The 20,747-nt window shown below is 45.9% G+C and overlaps 1 protein-coding gene across 8 annotated transcripts in view; it reads right to left on the bottom strand.

The window, feature by feature from the left end:
• The window catches only part of PAPSS2 (3'-phosphoadenosine 5'-phosphosulfate synthase 2), a 49,126-nt gene that overhangs the window by 24,289 nt on the left and 4,090 nt on the right, over positions 1–20,747 (bottom strand). For 2 of the 8 annotated variants that reach the window (XM_080401605.1, XM_080401611.1), the window contains exons 2-4: positions 18,332–20,616; positions 17,089–17,281; positions 16,290–16,399 (exon numbers count right to left, since the gene is read on the bottom strand). The exons of 1 other annotated variant lie outside the window; for it this stretch is intronic. Coding sequence is in view for 1 of the 7 variants with exons in the window: in XM_080401603.1 (XP_080257729.1) it covers positions 6,664–6,990 (327 nt within the window). In the remaining 6 variants the exon portion in view is untranslated. Of the gene's footprint in view, positions 1–3,495; positions 6,281–6,663; positions 7,116–16,188; positions 16,211–16,289; positions 16,400–17,088; positions 17,282–18,331; positions 20,617–20,747 lie in introns of those variants that run through there. 5 more of the 8 variants (XM_080401606.1, XM_080401603.1, XM_080401608.1 and 2 more) reach the window with 4 other exon arrangements.

The following is a 20,747-nucleotide window of genomic DNA, read 5'->3' as shown; positions in this document are numbered from 1 at the left end:
GTTGCCCCAGCTGCAGTTGAGGTGACTCATCCAGCATCATGCCCAGTGTCCCTGGCAGAGGCACACATACAACCCAACCCCTGCAGCAGCAGTCACCTCCTCTAAAATGAGGGGGGGGTTCTCCCTTTTCCCACACCCACTGGCAACACAAACAAATAATCTTCCCATTAGAAGGGCTGGGCAGGCCTGAGAAATGACCTCCCACCCGACACACTTTTTTGCATCTCAACGGAAAGCTGAAAAATGGTGTGATATCGAAGTAAACACTTTGTTCTGCTAGAGAGGCCACAGAGACCTCAAGGTCATAAAGTCTTCGGACTGCAGGCACAAATGGCTGTTTTCCAAAGATGGACAAAAAAGTTCATCTCAACAAACCCTGAAGTGCTTTATCTAAAGACAAGCCAGGTTTTAAAAAAGAAAGAAAGAAAGAAAGAAAGAAAGAAAGAAAGAAAGAAAGAAAGAAAGAAAGAAAGAAAGAAAAAAAAAGCTAAGCAAACTGGCTCCTTTCTCAAGCTCTGCTCTCCAAACAGGCCAACATACTTTGGCACCCACTCAGCAGATAAAATTTTCGACACATATAGTTGTTAACCGAGCCAAGCTGTAAGTAAACGAAAAAGGACCGCTCTGCAAGGGATGGGAGACAGCGCTAGCAATGAGCTACCAGCCCTACAGGCAAAATCCTAACTTCCCAGCATCCCATTTCATGACTCACATCCACGCTGAATGTGTTGATCAGGCTTTTTTTCATCTCTCCTTCTGTTAATGATACACTCCAAGTAAATTTTCACTTAGAAATAATTAAACTGCAAGACCATTAAAGAACTATTTCTCACTTCCTACAGCTGTGATTCAGAGCTAAATCAGAGATAATCATGAGTCACGATAACAGTAAATCAATAAACAGCAACTTGAATTACATGGTGTTTCTCTTAGTGGACTTTTAAGATACCAAAGTGTATCTTAAAAGCACTGTGACCAAAGTGTAAGTTCAAGGCAGGGCATATCATTAGAGGCATTAACACAGGCCCTGCATGCCACTTACCTTTTGTGGGCGCATAGAGCTGCAAGTTTATCTAAAACCTTGTTTCAGATAGGTGAAGTCTTTTAATTTTTAAAGGCTATGTGAAGACACCCTCCAGGATCAACATCAGCCCAGAAAAAAAACAAAAAACAAAAAAAAAACAAAGAAAGCAACTATGCCAGTACTTCTCTTAAAAACCTTCCAGAAAAAAAAAAATCCCTGTTGCCTAAATCTAAGCTACAGCTGCAGTGCACATGTCTGGGTAGCGTGGAGTCTTTGAAAATCACTCACTGTGTTGCCTAAAACCACTTGTAGGGGCTGCCCAAGGACAGCATGGATGGAAACCTGTCTGAGTTACGGGTTTTGGCACAGATTTGTAACTGGTTGTGACTATATCAATGCAACCTGAAAACCAGACGAAGCTGGAGTCTGTATTTATCCAGGAATCCAGCAGCAGGACAGGAAACAACACGCTGACTCAAAGCACCTCAACTCATGAGCTGGAGAAATTACGGTCAGGTTTAGGTGCCCAACCACCACCCCAGATGGCACCCACCATGCCAACCACTGTAGAGGAATGAAGGCAGTGGGTTAATTAACATCGACAATATACAGCTGTGGGCTTGCTTCAGGGGTGGTGGGTTGGTTGACGTGGATGATGTGCAGTTGTAGCTCATTCCCGCTAAGCAGTTAAATAGCACTGAGGAGTGCGAGAGAGGGGTAGTCAGATGGAGGAGGACCAGTGTAGCCTCGTCTCTGGAGGAAGGAGAAACAGCATAGACAGTAGAATCTGACCTACGATAAAAGCCTTGTGGCAGCCCACTAGTTTGTTTGTGCTGTAACAGACCACCAGCAGAAGCAGCGGTGCTCAGCTATGCTCCTCCAAACAAGGCCCCTGGGAGATGAAGAGGTATCCCAAAGAGCCACCAGTCTTTGCTTGGGAAAGCAAAAGATTAACCTCCAAGCACAACTGCAGGGATCAGGCCTGACCTAACTGCCTCTCCCCTTGGAGGGAAGGGGTGTTCAGGCAGGAACCACCCACCCCAGCAGAAAAAACCTTCCACTTCTCCATGTGCATGCCCTTCTACAGCCCTGGGAGAAGTTCTATCCATGCAGCCTCGTAGAAGACATACCCTGCTACTCCTGCTGCCACACCAATATCAGGGGACACCAGACAAGCCTTCCTGCACTGCAGGAAGGTCCACCAAGGTCCCCAGCTTGCAGCTTCTGAGGCTAGATCACACCAAGCTGATTATTTCAATCCCCATCCCCTGGAGGGCACAGCCTCCCTGAACCATGGAAAGAAAGAGGCCTTCATATTTAGAAGCCTGCAACAACTTACAGCTTTTCTTCTCTGAAATTCCCTGAATTGAACATCCCTGCCCTTACAGAGCAAAGTATGGTTAATAAACACAGGTCTGGCACGCTGGCAGCCCCACAAAACAGCACAAGTGAATGAAACAGCAAGGTGGGGGCAACAGATGGGAAAGGGAACTTTTTAATAGCAAAGGACTTCAAAAGAAACAGGGAGAAAAGGGGAGAGAACTGTAGGAAACAGCAGGAGTCGAAGTAACAGTGTATTGAGATAGTTAATCTGCTGACCTTTCTATGATCTTCGAAGAAAAGAGATACAAAGCAAAAGAAGTGACAGAAAATAAAACACCAAGTACTAAGCATGGGACAAGCAACCAGAAAACAACTGCCACTGACTGTCACGGCTCAATGAGTTAGGCACTGTGTTTCACAAAATGAATCATGGCTGTAAACCCAAGACTTTGGAATTGCTGGGTAAAACATCACAAACACTGCCCCAAGTAATTCAACCCAGACCAAGCCACACTGACTCCCTGAAATCAGGGCTCTGCTGCCTGCTCCACTTTTGCCTGTGCAAGTGTCACTGTGGTGAGCTACCCAGACCTGCTCTGAACATAAACATCCTTGAAGATGTTTTGGTCTTTATGTTCCAGGCAATAGTAAAGAATAAGTGTGAGAGACAAACGCATGGTTTGGTTTTTTTAATAAACTTATTTTACATTGCTTTGCAACTAAACAGATGAAGCTGTACATACATTACTGCACAGCCTGTGATACCACTCAGTCCATCTGAACTCTGCTCTGTGGCTGCAGTTTTTTCAACAGGAGAATAGTTTTGGGGTAAAGAAACTAAGCCTCTTCATATTTCCTCAAGGTCACCATTTGATCTTGTGTGGTTTTTCCTTCTCTTTAAATAAATCTAAAAAAAATTCTAAATTATTTTTACATGTCCATTTATCTTTAAACAAGACCACATAATTTGGGGTTGCGCATGTAAGCCCTACATAAGCAAAACCGAACTGTCAGAGTTACAGCTCAGCTCTGTGATCCACTGGGCTACGGAAACAGCATCCTGCTGAAAGGAGGGATGCCACATGCCAAGCTGTTCAGCTTTCTGGAGGCACTGTTACAAGACCAGATGACAAAGCTGTAACACCTACCCTGAAGGCTGTTTCTGCACCAGGCTTTCATTCTTCCCTAAGCACCTGTAAGGACATCCAAAGAGAAACTCACTGAAAGCAGTCATCAAGGACGGCATCTGCCCGCTGCCAGGGGCAGGACTGGCAGCTGGCTCTGAACACCTCCATCTCACGAAGTATGTTCAGCTGCATTTTCCATGCACCCAAGGAGACATACCAGCCACGCTTCCAGTCACTCCGGCGAGGGGCCAACCCTTCCAGGGCAGGGCCGTGCCCATGGATTTGGGCTCCGTGGCAAGCTGTTCTACCCGGAGCACACTGCACCATCTGTACCCTCCTGCTCCTTATGAAAACGCTGCTTGGCAGGGAGAGGTAACGAGCTGCGGAAATACCAGCAATGCCACAGGTGTAGGGAGAACAAGCTGCTGTTTCAACAGGGCTAAAAGAACCGCTCAGCCCTGAATGCTGTGCTGTGCAAGAGCCCACACAATAAACAAGGGCAGTCCCACAGCTCCACACCGCTGTAATTACTTTACCGTGTACTTACCCCTGAGAGCAAGATTTCACTACTGGGGCACACAGGAGGCCTGTGTAAGGAACATTAAGTCTGTAAGGTCATCATTAAAGACAGCTGTTCTCCCCAAAAATTCAGTCCTGAAACTGGTCAGAAATAAATGCTTGCTGTCAATGAGGTCTGTGAACAGAAGGACACTGCCCAGCACATAGAGGACTTCACGCATCTTGCAATGTCATGAGCAGAAATGAAGAGAGCATTTCTGACTAACTAGCCAAAGAGAGATTCCTGCACACCAAGTCTTGGGTCTCCAGCAGAATTAAGGTACCTTGTTCATTTTTAAGGGCAACACGTGCAGAAGTAAAAAATGGAAAGTTTCCTCCTTTGTATCTTACCACAAGCTTCTATTAATAAATGGGTGTGCAATTAAAACATCCTCTAACTATCCTCAAACTCCAGACAGCATTCAGGTTGGATTTAGGTTTTAAATCCTGAACTTACAATTATCCAGTTTCCAAAATGAGCGTAGTCAAATAACAGAGCCAGTCCATCTCACAACAGCTAGCACTACTGCCCTTTTCAAAAGCTGACAACTAATGAACACTGCCTGCAACACGCATTTTTTACATATTCTCAGACAGCAAATAATGCTGCAAACATCCAACCTCACGGAACTTGGTATGTGGGACGAAGATTAACACTTCACCCACACAAAGAAGTGGTAAAACCTGAAATTTTATTAGTAGTAAGGGTTTTTATGAGTAATAAAGATTCACATTGTTGGGAGAATGAAAAATAGGGATTAAGTAAGGAGCAACAGACTGATGAGCTGCAGTACTAATTAGGGAACTCAGTAGGGCAAATTATTCTGTGCATCCCATCTTCATTTTCTAATGAAACTGTCTTGGCTGTTGCAGCTACAAAAGGTGCAATGAAAAATTCACTGCGGTATTAAAAATCCCCCAAGCTACATTTAGGCTGCTAGTTGCAGGAGTGCATGGTGCTGCTGCCTGCTCCTTCGTTAGGCAAAACCTCTGATGCAGTGCCGATTCCTCAACCCTCCTGAACCACACCGTTTAATTGCACTGAGACCAAACATAATCATCCGTGTGCATATGCAATTAATTGTGCTGATCAAGGGACCCCTGTCAAAGTGAAATCCTTATGCCATACCTTTGATATCAACTAGAGATGGTTGAAACCAAGAAGTTGCTGAGACCGCATTTGGAGTGAGAACTTCATGTACGTTCTGTGCAGCACATCTCCCTGGTGACAGACCAGGAGGATCACTAATGGGATATTCATCTCTGTTTTATCCTAACTACCAAAACCTATTGTAACTTGCAAAATGACACCTTTTCTCATTCTATCAGATACCTGGCAGATAAGCACGTTGAAATACACCTACAACTGTCAACTAGACAGCATCTGTTTTGACAGTCACGGTACGAAGGTTAGCCACAATCTTGTTTACAAAGGTCATTGTTCCAGCCCAGGGTGGAGGCAAAGGAGAGGGATTATTTCAGAAGTTCAGTAATGCCTCTCCTGTCACAGCAATAAAATGAACTCCCATACATGGCTCATGTCTTGCACCTCCTCTCCCTGAAATAATCCCTAAACCACAGGTTTTCGCATTTCCAAGAACACCCTGCCACACAGGCATGCTTTGTTCCCCGTGGTTTTGGTTGCATTCCTATCTGGACAGATTGCCAGTGTGTTCAAAATGCATTAAATCCATTTGAAAAATTTATGGCAAGGTAAAAAAAAATATAATCAACAAACAAAAGGTGCCTGAAAGACTAACATCGAGTTTTCTCATGGTTCTGATTTAAAACCTGGAAAACGTACGCACAACTGGAGAGACCCACCGTTACATCCCAAAGCCAAGAAGTAAAGGAAGGGCAGCTAGCAAGCGGAAAACAACTGGCTGTGGCTGTGATTTGCAATTTTAATTTCTAACTGAATTACGCTCCACCTATTATTACTTTTCTTTCTCGTGCGGTTGTTTTTTTTTTAAAGAAAAAACGTGTTCTGCAGCAACGCCGAGAGCCGATCGCTGCGGCGGGTGTCTCACCAGTCGCCCCCCGCGGCCGGGCGCGGGCAGACGAGCCCCGAGCAGAGAGCGGGGCAGCCGCGCGCCTCCCGCCGCCTCAGCCTTCGGCCCCGCCCGGGAGGCGGCCGCGCTCCGCGGGGCTGGCACTGGCGCCGCACAGCCGGCAGCGTTCCGCACCTCGGAGCGAGCAGCGCATCAGCCCGGCGCCAGCGGCGGGATGCGCGGCCGCCCCGCGGGACAGGCGGGCCCTCGCCCCTCGCCCCTCGCCGGCGGCTCACGCCCCTCACCCGCGCGTCTGCACCAACGCGGACCGACCCGCCGGCACGGTCACCGCGGCGCGGTAACGCGGTGGCTGCGAAGCCTCCTGCGCGGCGGGGGGTGCCCCGGGCACGAAACCCTGCGTAGGACCCCGGCGCTGAGCGGGAGGCGCCCACCCGCCGCAGCGACAGCCCGTGGGCTCGGTCCCCTGAGCCGCGGCGGCCCGCCCCGCTGCGAGCCGCCCCCGCCGGGAGCGCGGCCATGCCGGGGGTCGGGACAGCGTTTCCCCGGGGAGCCGGGCGCGCCCCACCGCCGCCCCGTGCCCAGCCGCCCCCCGCCCGCCGGCCCCGCGGCGCGGCCCTACCGTCTGCTGCCGGCTCGACATGGTGACGGGCGGCGGGGCCGCGTCGGGCCGGGCGCCGGGTCTATAAAGGCTCCGGCGACACGTAGCGCGTCCCTGGCCCGGCCCCTCTCGCCCTGCGCCCGCCCCCGCCACCGCCCCCTCCGCCGCCGCCCCGGCCCGCAGCGAGGGGCGGCCGGCAGCCCCCGGGCGGGGAAGCGGGGCCGGGCCGGGAGGAGCGCCGCTTCCGGGGAGGGGGCGCCGAGGCGAGGGGCCGCGGGGCCGGGGCAGCACGGGGTCCCGCGCCCCACGGGACGGGCCGCCGCTCGCGGCCGAGGGGTAACACACCATGACAACCCCCCCAGCGCTGCGGCACAACCGCGTCAGTCTAAAACGGCCTTAAAATGATACAGTTCGAGCTTGCCTGAGGAGTCTGGGCTCAGCCGCACCACCCGCCCGCCAACGCGGGGCCGCCGGGCACGCCGGGCGCCCACCGCCGGGCACGGGGGAAAGGGCTGCCAAAGGGCTGCCAAAATGGGGGCACCGGGCCTGGCCACATGCCCCTGGGAAAAGCCAGCACCCAGGTGCGGAGGGGCCTGCTCCTGCCAGGAACCGTGTGTGCATTCAGGGAGACAGCGAGAGAGAGGAGGAACAGGATCCCACGCACCACAAGTTGGAAAATTGGCTCCGGCAGACAGTAGTAACACCTAAAACCAAACCACGCTGCAGGCTGGCCCCCAGCCATATGGCCAAAATGGCAAGAAGGTTAGAAAGAAACACAGGGGAGCCTACTGGCGCATAATGCTCAGCACATGAGGGGAGTGGAAGCCCATGCCTGGTGGCTTTGCCTCAGATCCTCAATTTCCCACCGTTGGAAAAGCTCAAACCCCAGAATGTTGCTGAACTGGAAGACAGACAACATCCCGGTGGAGGGAAACCACGCCACGTTATCAGGATGGTCTACGAGCCAGCGACAAAGGAGGGAACACTCCTCACGGCTGTGTAATTCTTCACGTGGGGATGCACTGCCCAACCACCATGGCACTTGTCCTCTGACCGCTTTCACCAGATTCCTACACCTATCTGTGAATCCAGCCCAGGGCTATGAGGACAGAGGCGTAAACAGTGCTGCCTCTCCAGGAGGAGATAACTTGCTTCTTATCACGCCCAGAAGAGCAAGCGCTCCCTCTCCATCCAACATGCAGAGCTTGCCTGGGGCCTGGGAGCTGTGGGCATCTCCTGGTACCTGTTCATCACAGGACCACTAGCAGCCATGCATTTCCTTCACCATACAAACACTCCTGTTTCACCACCTCTGTCCTTTGTTCCAGCACAGTGGGATCCTGCAAAGTTCCCTAAGTGGGAGAAGGACCCTTAAAATAGAAAATGTGAAACCCCAAGGGAGAGATGAAAGGAAAGACAGCGGAATAAATGGGGTTCCTCAAATGAGGTCTTGCTGAAGGAGGAACAGGGCCCAGCATGGGGAAGGAAAAGCAGAGACAACGTGGAGGTAAAGGAATGGGGCTGGAAGGAGGCAAGCAGCACCTGTTCAACTAACTCCTGAAGCCAGGCAGCTATTACAGTGTGATCAGTTATCAGCTGAACTAATACTCAGTGCAATTCCAGTTAAACCTATGGTATTACATTTGTGATTAACTTGGCTAAATAATACCACAGTTACTTTTTAACATCTCTCATTTCGTGCCTTTCCTTAGATTGGTTTTTCGATAGTCCAGCTGCAGATTAAGTTGCTGCCATAAAATCAATATAGCATGGTCGGAAGAACAGGCAAACAAGCCCAAACACATTATCCATTGGAAAAGCACGTCCTGGTACAAGGAACCCTCCTCCAACTGTTGCCTAGCCAGGATGCGGGCTATGCCTCATCCCTTGGAGGACACTGGGATAAGGACACATTAAGTGACTGAAAGTCTGCAGGAGCACAGCAAAATGGCACGAGCTTCTCAGCTTTCCTGCAAGCACAGTGGCATCCAAGCATTACCCAAGGCTGCTTAGTCTGTTCAGCTGCTGCTCAGAAGCAACTTTATGCCATGCCCAAATCAGAGCCCCCAGAGTCAGCATCTTATCTTTTATTTGCACATGGATTTGAGTAAATTTCTTAATGGGAAAGATTCAGAACTAATCAAAATCAATGCTGACCTGGCAGGAAAAGTATATGTAAAATCTCATGGAAAATACAGGGGATTACAGATTAACTATAGTTGTCATTGTATTTGTGGTTCAGTTTTACAGTATAGAAGGCCTTGATATTATCTCTGATGAGTTAATTATACATCTTACTTTCTGTAAGTATTATTTCTAGGTGTTTTTTTTTTTTGTTGTTTAGCTGAATAAGAACATTTAATATTCTCCTTCTGTGGGACAAATTTTAAATTTCCATCTTTACAACCTTACCATGTTACCTTTCCTTTGTGTATCTTCAGTAAGGAAAAAAGGGTTGAAAATGTGACCAGCAGACCAAAGCAAGCAGGAAAATACATTTACTGAAGGAAGAGGAGCAAGAAGAGGTCTGTGTAAAAGAAAAGGCAGAAACAGGGGCTTCTGTAACCCCAGACCGCTATAAACCATTCTAGCCTGATACACAGCTAGTTCCAGTGAGGACATTTTTGAAGGAAAACCAGTTCTTTCTCATTAAAAGTGAACAGTAGAAAGGTCAATGGAAAGACAGAAAACTTGGGTTACTACATAACAGAAAAAACAGAGAGCATGTAACACCTCCATGTTTCCCCTAGATATCTATCAGGGAGACAGAAAAGGAGTCAACATTATCTCCATTTGTTGCATCATTCTCCATTTCTTTCTTCATCAAAGTTCTCTCCCTTCTAGGAATTAAACTGACTGCTCATAACCTGCCTGAGATTTGAACAAATAAGAAACACTTTGTGTATAAAAAGATGACTGGATTTTTTTTCCTCCCCTATTTTTCTGAGCACAATATAGGAAATGGTATGAATTTCTGTAACATTAACTTCTAATAAATATATATGGCTATTGCCTCAAGTTTTAATTTGTGTATGCTTTTCAAGGGAAGTAATTGATGAAACAGAATCAAAAATTAAGCAGAAAAGAAAAAAATCTAGTTGCTTACCTCAAGACATGCAAAGTAGTGACACCATTTTCATCAAAGAACTTTTTGGGCTATTTAACAAGCTCTAAGAGCTTCAGCCTACCACAGCTGGGGAAAGAAGCAGCACCACAGCAAAGCAGGCAGAGAGTCAAAATCTCTCCAAATGGGAAACCAAGGGCACTTGAGCAGCCTTCCTGCTTGGTAAAGAGCAGCTTCAGGAATGATTTGGCAACTTTTGGGCCCTATGACATATGCTAAAGCATTACAGGGAATATTTTTATTTGCAAGTAGAGAGCAAGCACTCTGCTTACAGGATCAGAGACTTTTGTTCCTCTCCTTACTGTCAGGGACAGAAGAAAGTTATGCCCTGGTTATCTGCCCTTGTGCATGCAGAATGGGGATTATTCAGCACTCCCATCAAAAGTCTGTATCGCCCTGACACCCTGATGTCAAAGCAGCAGCACATCTCTAGACAAAAACCTCTCCTAAGAGTCCATTGGGCAACCTACCGTTACACTGACGGGACCCACAGAGAGCAAAATATATATAAATCTCCACCAAACAGGCCTGGTGAACAGCTGCTTGTGAGGCATTTGCTACAGCCATCTTCCCCATTCAAAATCCACTGCAGCATCCTTCTTAATCAAAATTCCTACCCCAGCATAACCCAAGAAATTACCGCAAAGTGCCAAGCCTCACATGAATGCTTGCCAGCCACGTACAGCTGCTGGTTTCCTCAATACCCACCTCAACACGTCTAGTGTAACAAGTTCACCTGCGAAATGTCACTCACATCCCCCCTGCCCAGCTGCAAGGCAGCAGAGGAGAAAATCCTTTTTGCTCATAGGACAGTATCAGCCTCAGAAGTACTGCAGCCTTTGGGCAAGTGTCATGGAAGAAGAAGGGTGTCCCTCGCAGCATTCTCCCACATGAAAGGTATAAAGGGGGAAGTCACCATCCCTGATTCTGCACAACTATGTACTCTGAAATTCTTGCATGAATTCCCTCATCTTGCTGACATCTAGCTGGAAAAGCATCGCCCAAATAAACATCACAGCCTTGGAAGAAGGAGCCCAAAGATCAGCTGCAATGTTACTAGTGACACCATTCCCTCTGTGGCTCCCACCTGCTCTGTGTCATACATTTGGCAAAGCAGGAGCAAAGGGTGGAGGAAGCAGAAAGGATACCCAAGCTTGAATTTGTGTGCCATGGAAGCCAAGCCCTCCCACAGGCCATAGCTATGCTAGCCAGATGAGTGAATCTCCCTGCACTCAAGCTATTCCACTACTAGGCTGTCTCTGCTCTGTTTTATTTGCTTTCCTAGCATCAGGAAAGTTACAGATAAAAGCTTCAGTTTTTCAAGGAACAGAAACAAAGTCATCATCTTCAGCACTGTTTCTTCTCAGCTTCTCCAGCTTTGCCTGGACGATGTTTTCCTAATTGATCAGTGAAGTGCCTGCAATTCCATGTTCCCACAGTCCACAGCATTACTCTGCGAGTCAACTCACCACCTGCAAGCAGTGAGGAAGAGATCCTACAGAGGACAAACAGCCTAAAGACAGCTCTTAGAAGGGAGCCCATGGGGGAAATCAGTGGAGAAACACCTAAGGCAGACCCAGGCTCAGCAGCTTTTGGTTGTATGCAGACAACAGTTCCAGGGGAGGCTGTCACCCCAGTTAATGGAGCATCCTTCAGTCACTGGGATTCTTAAATTCTGCTCATCAAAACACAAATGCATTAAGATTAGTACCTTGAAAATTAAATATTCCACAAATTAACATACGTAATACCTTTGGCATCAGCCCACAAAGACACTAGCTCTGATACTGAACTGCCCCAACAAGCAGTTCCAGCTTATCTACCTCACCTCTCACCCTTGACTTTTCACAGATAGTTTTGAATCCTATGTGTAAATCAAGTCTGGATCTGCAGCCCTAAAACCTCACTCAGGAGACATCAGATTAGAAATAAACTACAAAAGCAAAGCAAAGCACAGTACGCTGGAGATACAGGCTAGCAGGGTGCTATTTGCTAGCATAAGCCATTAGACCTTTTAATGAAAGCTGGAAACATTTTTTCCTCTCCATGTTCTATAATTCAAACATATGGGATCATCCCCAACTTTTAGAAAGCTGTTGTGACAGCAAAAGTGACAACAAATCCACCAAAGAAACTTCAGTGTTGGCAACATCCACTGCTGTTTGGTACTGCTACAGCCAGCCAGAAAATGTAAGTTCAAAACCAGTTTGCCAAGACTTCACAATGGGAGAAACAACCCAAAACCAGGAACAAGCTGTGCACCTATGTGGGTCTTTGCATCTTTAAATCATCATCCAGAGTTCAGGAAAACAAAACACTGCTCTTATTTTAGAATAAAGAGTAGAGGGAGAAGAGGAGTATTCATAGTAATTAGTGTCTTCCACTGAGGCAGGAGATCTATTAAATTTCAACTTAAGCATTCAAATATTTTTGCATCCTTCTGTAGCTCACCAGCAGATAGCAGAACAAGGGTGAAGAGAGCTTTTAACAAGCTGCTGTCTTCACATTTCCTCCTCTTAAGGACAATTTAACAGCCACCTTCAGTGCTCCACACAGTTCCCACAGATAAGCACACACACTGCCCCCACCCACTTACCCACTTCTCACATTGCTTCAGAGTTTACTGTAAACAACTCAAATCTGGGATTTCCAGGTGTTTGGGCTTTATTTTTTGATCACTGTGCCTCAGTGACACAACCATTAATGCTCACCATCAGGCTCTTACTTTCCTACACACCCTCCAGTCTGTAACTGACAGTTCTGAAGGCTCCTGGTGCAACTGCTCCAGCCATTGGGATGGCATCCCCACACAGCAAACCCATACAGAGCAAATCCCCATATCATTAGGGAAATGGTAACAATGGAAAATGTACAATCACACAGCCACTTCCTTCACTCTCCTTTTTAGAATAGGTACAAACATCTGCCCTGTCCTTGGAGCACCACGCACAAACCAGATCTCAAAACTAAGTTCTGACAAGGGTCCTTGATTTTTCTCACCTCTTTACTGTTATTTCTCTTTTAACTTGTTCGTATTTCTTTTCCCCTTTGCCTGTCTTTAAAAACCTACAGGGCCTTAGAAATTTCTCTGCCACCCCTGTAGAGGCCAGAGAAACCTCAACTCCCTTTTGCAGACAGACTCCACACTCTCCTTGCATTTTTACACCACAGCCACAAAAGCAACAATAGGTGATGGAACCAGGACAGAAGACGACTTCAAGGAGCAGGCAACTCAAAGTGCATTACAAACATGAGCCATCACCCAGCTGGGGCAGATGTGATGCTCCAAACCATGATCTGAATGGCTCAATGTCCCAGTGAGGACACTGGGCTGCATATGCAGCTTCACCTGCTGAGCTAGCACAGGTATGTTCAAGCACCAGCTGCTCTCACAGCAGAGGAGCTGGTATTCATCTCAGGCCACAGACACACAGGTTGAGGTTTTAAAAATGGAATGCAGAGATGATGCAGATGATGGAATAAAAAGGCACTGGGCAAATGCAGAATGAGAACTGAAAGGGCTTTTATTTGCCTGAAGGCTGTTGGTGCTGCCAGGTTGGATCTCGGTAAGACAAGTATAAAATATGTCCCTGCCAGGGCTTGGACGACACTCTACAAGGAAAGGAGCGTTTGTCAGGAAAATGGCAGCAGAAATAGACAGAAATTTCTGTCTGAGTGACTTTCCACAGCTAGTCAGGGCAGCTTGTAGATCCAAACATGGAAGAGCTCAGCCAAAGCGGGACTTTGTCACTGCTGTTTGCTCTACTCATAAAGGGTAACTTTTTTCTTTGCACTCACCTTGAATGCTTTTGGAACAATCGACTTTACAAATTTCTTTGGAAGCAAGACAAGAATTCTTATCACTTTATGGTGTGTCATACTACAGTAAAGATATTTATTTATTGTGTGTAATTTTCTGCTATAGATCCATTGCCTTTGCCCTATGTGATTTCTTGTCCCTAGCACAGACTTTGGCCCGTATCCCTAGCTTGTCACCTTTACAATGCTAGAATAAAGATCTCAGTTCCTAAAATTACCTGAAGGCTCATTTTCACACTCTCTGTCCCTACAGACTGCTGTAATCTGGGGAACTCAAGCGAGGAGATTAAAAGCCACATATGCCTTCTTCCAAAAGCAGGTTAGCACAGAAAAAGGCATAAGATAGCCAGCCTGGTATCTCTGTAGATAAAACTGTCACCAAAGCAGTCATGATGGAAGGAGTCAATAGAGGTTAAGGAGGGCCAAGGAAACCCAGCCTTTCTAGGGGCAGGTAGTGTTACAGCCGGACAAGCACAGGCAGGTAGCAAAGTCTGCTCCTATCACAAAGTTTTGAAGTCTAAGTTCATCCTAATCCTTTTACAAAGAAACCAGCACTGCATGAGAGCAGCTCCTATCCGTCACTCCCTCAGTCTCCACACTCTGGGCAGCTGGGAACATGAGCTTTCTAGCACCAAGCCCTTCTTCAGCCAGCACAGCAAACAATCCCCGAGTATTCACCAGCTTTGCTGTTCCCCTGTTTTCATCTGTCTTCACTCCTGTGCAAGGACAGAGAGTTTGGATCTAAAATATACTACTGAATTTTAGCCCTTTTTCTCCATGCTGTTTCCTAGTGTAATTTGTTACGCAGGCTACCAGGCAAGCTATCTAACCAAGACAGACATATGCTGCCACCAACTAAGATAAATGACTATTTGTACAAGAAACCATGTTAAGGAAAACTTTTGCGAGACTTTAGGTTTGGTGAACTTTATCTCAAGTTTGTAAGTTTTAGAATAATGCAGAGAAGTCTTTCAACCATTCCCCTAGAGAAGTCATCCTTATTTATAGGTGATAAGCTTAAAAATCAGGGTGTCATCATTTTGTAGTTGTGAAACATGTTGGGTTCTTTATCCAAACACACTAATTTTCTATGTGAGAAGTAGTGTCTTTGAAAATGCATATCATATACAAGGAAATACCAAAAAATATGTTTCTTTTCTTCTTAGCCATTTCCTTTAAGTCACTAAGAAAATGACCAAGTCCGCACTGCCAACTGAGTGCCAGCAGTCCCTTGGCAAAGGAACAGCAAGTGGTATCTCCTCCCATGAACCTCAAACATCAGCTGAATCACTGGAACAAAGGAGAAACAAGCAAAGAAAAAAAGCACATCTTTAGCACTTGCAACCCGGTGGAGCTGACCAACCAAGCATGTTACTCCTGGCAGCTGTCAGCGATAGCTGTCACAAGGGAGAAGAGACATACTGAACGTCTTATTTGGTAGTGGCTGGGCACAGCAGAACCAATGTTCTACCAGGGCATTTGATAAAGGGTCATGGGTATGTCTCAACACACTATTGTCCATTAGCTCCCCCCATGTCCAGCCATAAGGCAGATAAGACTAGCGGTTCGGAGGTTCACAGTCAGCTCAGTTCCCTAAAGAGAGCATACTTGGGTGGTGGAGGGTCCTGCATTTTTAAGTCTTGGATAGCATTAGACTGAGCATGTACCGCCTCAGCGTGTGCTTCAGTGATCTGCTCTCCCTCCCTCACAGTCCACCTTTACAAAGCCATTAAAAGTTCAAAGAGTACAGTGCGCTGAACCAAAGAAGCAACTGTAAGGCATGTTCTGCTTGCTGAAAAGAACAAAGAGGCTGGATGAACAGCAGCTTTCCTGCTCTGAGAGTTCAGCTCTATTCAGGCTTCCACAGAGCACTTCACCTGGAGTTACACTGCTGACCCAACCACGCAACCTCTGTTGTCAGTATAAAAACGGGAGATGGAAAAAGAAAAGTATTTTATTTGTTCACTCTGCTTTGCTGCAATAATGAGACTGCTTCACTCGTCTTTCCACCCAAGTTTCCACAGAAGTCTGTGGAGATGTTGGCTCAGACCTCAGCCCATCTACATCCAAGGCAATGGGAAGTAGTACAGACCACAGTGGACACTTTCAGTCTCCTCCCATGCAAAGGCCACCCCTCTGCTCAGCTTTTATGAAGCATCTACATCCATTTACCTACCCTCCCATTATGCTTCCCTGACTTGAAGGAAAACCCTCTTTCCCACTCCAATAACCTTCTCTCACCTCAAGTCAAACATCATGCACAGCCAACTGGACTTCCACAGCAAGGCAGCTGAAGTACTTTTGTGCTGGCCTTGAGCTACAGTTTTATGTCATCAGAGAAAACTGAGTTTGGGGTACCGGGAGCATGTGGCAGCAAACAGGTAAGCTGGTCAGTCTGATTGAACTGCTTGGGAAGAACCTCAGGATGCAGAGAAAAGCCTCTTTCTCAGAATAGGTTAGCAGCCCTTTAACTTTCAACAGGATCGACTGCCAGCTGACATTCATGCTACAGCAAATTAAGTGGCCCCAATAACCATGATACAATTAAAAATAACCTGAAAGCTCTCCCCTGTCATACGGGATAGAAACAATTTCTCGTTCACCATGAAAGCTGTTTGCTCCTGTTTAGTTTTCTGATCGGAGGGCTGCACGTGAGAGCTCAAGTAGTAGGTCATATGAGCCTCTGCAGTTAATTTTGTCTTGCCTTATTCAGTTGGAAGCCTGCAGCTCAAAGAACCACCTCCAGATTTGGCTTTTACACCCATCTTGAGCCCCATGCCAAAAGCTGGTTTGAATCAGCAGATGCAGCACTTTCTGAAAAAAAAAAATAGAAAGGACTGTAACTTATTGAGAACCCATTTGACTTACTACCTCTTTCTTGTCTGACCAGGGACATATGACACACAGGTGCAGGACAGTCAGGCTACGTCACAATGGGAGTGACATTCACTACCAATTTTGCATGGCAAGGTTTTACAAGCTGAAAGCACAGAGACACAGAAAGGCAAGATGTGCTGCAGGGCTACACAGGAGTATCCATCTCACCTAACCTCAGCCCCAGAAGAAGAAAGGCAAAGGAGGCAACCTTCTGATACTGTTGAGGCGCTGGATCATCAGTCCCTGGGTAGCTTAGCTGTAAATCCAAACATCCAGGCTGGTGGATTCAGGACAGAGCCTGCATTCCCTACAGAGGGAAGGCATGCCATTCTTTGCCACCCAAAGGCCTATGAGGGCTGAAGAACAGCCCTATAATTCTTAGTTATGTGAAATGAAATCTGAACCCTAAAGGCTTTCCTGCAAAGCCAAGCCACAGCAGGACTTTGCATATGCTTCATGCTTGAGAGGGCTGGAAGCACAAGGCCCCAGGCACTGGGTTTTATACAGCAGTACTGCATCATAAGAGCAGTGGACATGCAGGCAAATAGAGAAATGCAGAATATAATTAGTAACACTCTAAGTCATGAACAAATCTGTTATATGCAAATCCATGCACAAAAACTGACCTGTGACACCTGGTGAAAATGTTCTGTAGCAAAACACGGGAGCCAGAACACCAAACCTCCACAGTGCCACAGAAAACAGGCCTCAACCAGGCAAATAAATATAGAAACCTCACTTGTGTAATGATTAGTCTTCCCAAAAGGGGACGTAGGGGAAATCTCACTGCCAGCAAGTGAAGCACTTGTAAGAAGTCATCTGGAAAACCAATTGTGGTCATTTATATAAAAAAAGAACTAAAGTGAAACAGCCAGTACACAGAAGAAACAAGTCGGGTGAGGAGGAGAATCAGGAAGAGAAATTAAGAGGGATCAACTTACCAGATCTGGCAAAGCAAAGACTGAAGCGAGATGCAAGTGGCACCTCCAAAGGTACCAGGCAGGTCAATGAGCATATGTTAGAAGACAAAATTGGGGCACAAAAGCCAAGTATAAAGTTATAGGCTAGATATCAAGACAAAGGCTTTCTAATCTCTCTTTTGGCAGACATACCAGGAACTAGCGGCTTAGGGGTTCTTTTGTTGGTTGAGGGTGGGTTTTGTTGTTGTTTGTGGTTTTGTGGGGTTTTGTTTGTTTTAATCAATATGAGAATAGACTTGTGAAAGACATTCTATAAAATGGTGGCTGCAGAGGACACATGACAGCCTATGGTATCTCCTCCCCTGCAATGTCAGAACAATTGTGGGTGTCCCTTGGAACAGTGCTTTGTCCATCTGACTGAGAGTCATCAATCACTTCTGTAAGCTGAGCAGTAATGCTTCACATGCATTAAACAAAATATAGCTAATTAAAAGCATTAAAATAAATAAGCACAAGAGTGGTCAGAGAGGATTGAGAGCCATCTCCATGTGCTCTGGCCAGAACTAACTGGCCAAACTGTCTCATCTGTAAGAGAAGACAGTGATTACAGGTACACTGCTCGACTTCAGTTTCCAGAAAAATACCAGAACAATGATCAAACTCTTCGTAGGCACGAAGAAGCCAGCACTGAGATGAGTAATAGCTTGCAATGGCGGCCCAATGCCAGTTACACTGCAAACAAGCCAGTTTTACTCTACAGCAGAAATGAAACCTGGGGATGCCAAACTACTACGAGGGCTAGAAAAGCCTTGGCTGCTGTTTCAGATGACATGGTTAGTAATGCCCACACCCATGATAGGCAAAGAAAGCACAGATACAGAACTTGGAAAGCCAGATGTAGAGGATAGCTCACACTCAAGCTGGAAAAAGGTATCCAACAGAGCCCTACCTGGGTCAGATCCAAGTCCAGCACGATTCAATACATAGGGAATGAGGGAGAAATCTGTTCTTACTGAACCTGCAGCCTGCATCACATAGCAGATGCACTGAATGATGGATGAGAATATCAAATACCCTTGACAAACCATCAGCAGGACAGAGGACACTAGAGAGGGCAGGGAGCAGAGGACCTCTCAAAAACTCCCTTCTACCTTATTTTTCTATAATGCCATGCTTCGAAGCTGTGCAATTGATTGTTCAAAAATATCCCCTCTACCATTCATCCTTCAAAGTTTTTCTAATGAACTAATTATTCATTAAAAATTACTATAATTAAAAATACAGGCTATTGTAAATTCATAAACATTAGAATACAAAGTTGTTCCGATATTTACAGATATTTTTACATAACCAGAATACTCAGAGAGCAGTCAGTAGCCTCTAATAGCAAGAAGAAGGAATATCTTATATATAGAGGACAGTGTTTTCTTTGAGAAACAACTGTAAAACGTTGGTTGCTAATACTTTTAAACAGTGACAGGAGCAAGACAGAGGTACCAGTGAAAATTTCCACACACATTGACCAGATGCTCACCACCTATCAAGGAAAGAAACAGAATGCTATTTGGTGCAAAGGAGGTGTGAAATGATAATTATTAAGTTTTCTAGATTTTTACTTCACTTCTCAAATTGACGGTGCACCCTCACCTTGAACACTGTGTGCAAGTCTGGTCTGATAAACTTCAGAGGCACAGGGTAAAACCAAGCCAAAAAATAGAAGCAGCAATGATAACAATCAGAAGAACAGCATGATTTTACCACAAGGAACAAATAAGCAAGATGGGTCTCTCCCATCAGGGGAAAACACAAGTCATAAGTAGCACAAGTAGGATGCAAAGAGATCAAATGTTTAACTCCTCTCCCAATAAAAATGCTCCAAGGAATCAAATGAACTGCTGGGGTTCAGGAAAACACAACACCGAAACAAGATCTGTATCACACAAAATGACTGAACTGCTCCAGGATACACTGCGAAGCTTTACCGTTTACATATGGTAACTAACTCTGCTAATCAAGTATGTCAGAAAGCCATTACTGTTCTTAAAATCACAGCTCCTAGCTTTTCAGTCTAGCAGGTAGCCGGCTCAAATGAAACTAAAGGAGCTGGACTTTCACAAAGCCAGCAATCAAGCTCCAGCATCCATCACACGCCATCGCAAGCAAATCTAGTGCTTTGTGTTCAGAAAGCAACACAAGAAGAGTGTAGAAAAGAAATTCATTAAGAGCTATATATAAAGCTAAATGCAAACCCACTTTCTTTAGCTCAAAAAAACCCTTGTAGCCACACGTGGCTGGTAATCAGGAGTATATGGGGAAACATTTGCTCTTATCCCTACATGTTTGCTTAGGCACCGTGTCCTACCCAAAAGCCAGAGGTCACCAGGACCTTCAGCCTGATTCCAACCTGGTTCCTTTCGTGGGTACTGGCTTTGCTTCCCAGGACCAGCTGGGCATTTTCTGTTTCTGTAAGAGGTTCAGGATTTGTTGTCACATCCAGTGAAGCGTTTGAGAGCTACAGATCACTACTGTGGAAAAGTCTGCAGAGCTTTTCTGACCCCTAAATAATAATAACAACAACAACAAATAATTCAACTAGCTCCTTCCACCCTAATCTTTCAATAATAATCCTTTCCCTGAACACAAATTATTTAGTTTTGTTAAACACAGGAACAGATATGCTCAAACCTTTCAACAGATTATCAGAAAAGCAATGCTTGCTTTAAACCCTTTTTCAAAGGAATTGTTAAAAATAAATAAATAAAAAAAATCCACCACCATAAAGACCACATGCCATCAGCCTGAACCTTCCTGCCTCCTCTGTCTTAAGTAAAAATACCTCTTGAAAGTACTGAGCTAAGTTGGAAAAAAAGCCGTAAATACAGGTTAATCTATATGTAATCTTCATATTCCACTTCTGGAAGCAAACAAGGGAGGGGAAAAGCACCATAAAGCCTTTACAAACATGTACCTATATCAGATCTGGAAGCAGAACCTAGCTCTGGCGTGGCATATATTTAACAGTCAATGAAAGCCCTCTTCAAAAACACTATCAACATCAGAAGCAAAGCAATTTAGAAATAGTTTTCTACTTACTGGACCACAAATCCTGAGAAATCAGGCATAAAAACAGCATTCAAAAGCTGAACTGGATACACAGGAGTTGCTGAGTCTTCGTGATGAAGACTAATTTGAAGGTGGTAACATATCAGAGACAAAACGCACCCACACACCAATCTGTCAAAGTAACAGAAAAAACAGATGGGACTTCTAAAACAAATAAACCCACTACACCATGCACAAAACCAAAGCGTGGCCTCACCAGCACTTGACAACACAGGTAATGGAAGTGACAACAAATTCATACA

Source organism: Falco punctatus, assembly GCF_963210335.1.
Source record: "Falco punctatus genome assembly, chromosome: 9".
Taxonomy (NCBI): domain Eukaryota; kingdom Metazoa; phylum Chordata; class Aves; order Falconiformes; family Falconidae; genus Falco; species Falco punctatus.
The sequence above is the reverse complement of the archived record's forward strand: the minus strand, read 5'-3'. Positions and strand labels throughout refer to the sequence as shown.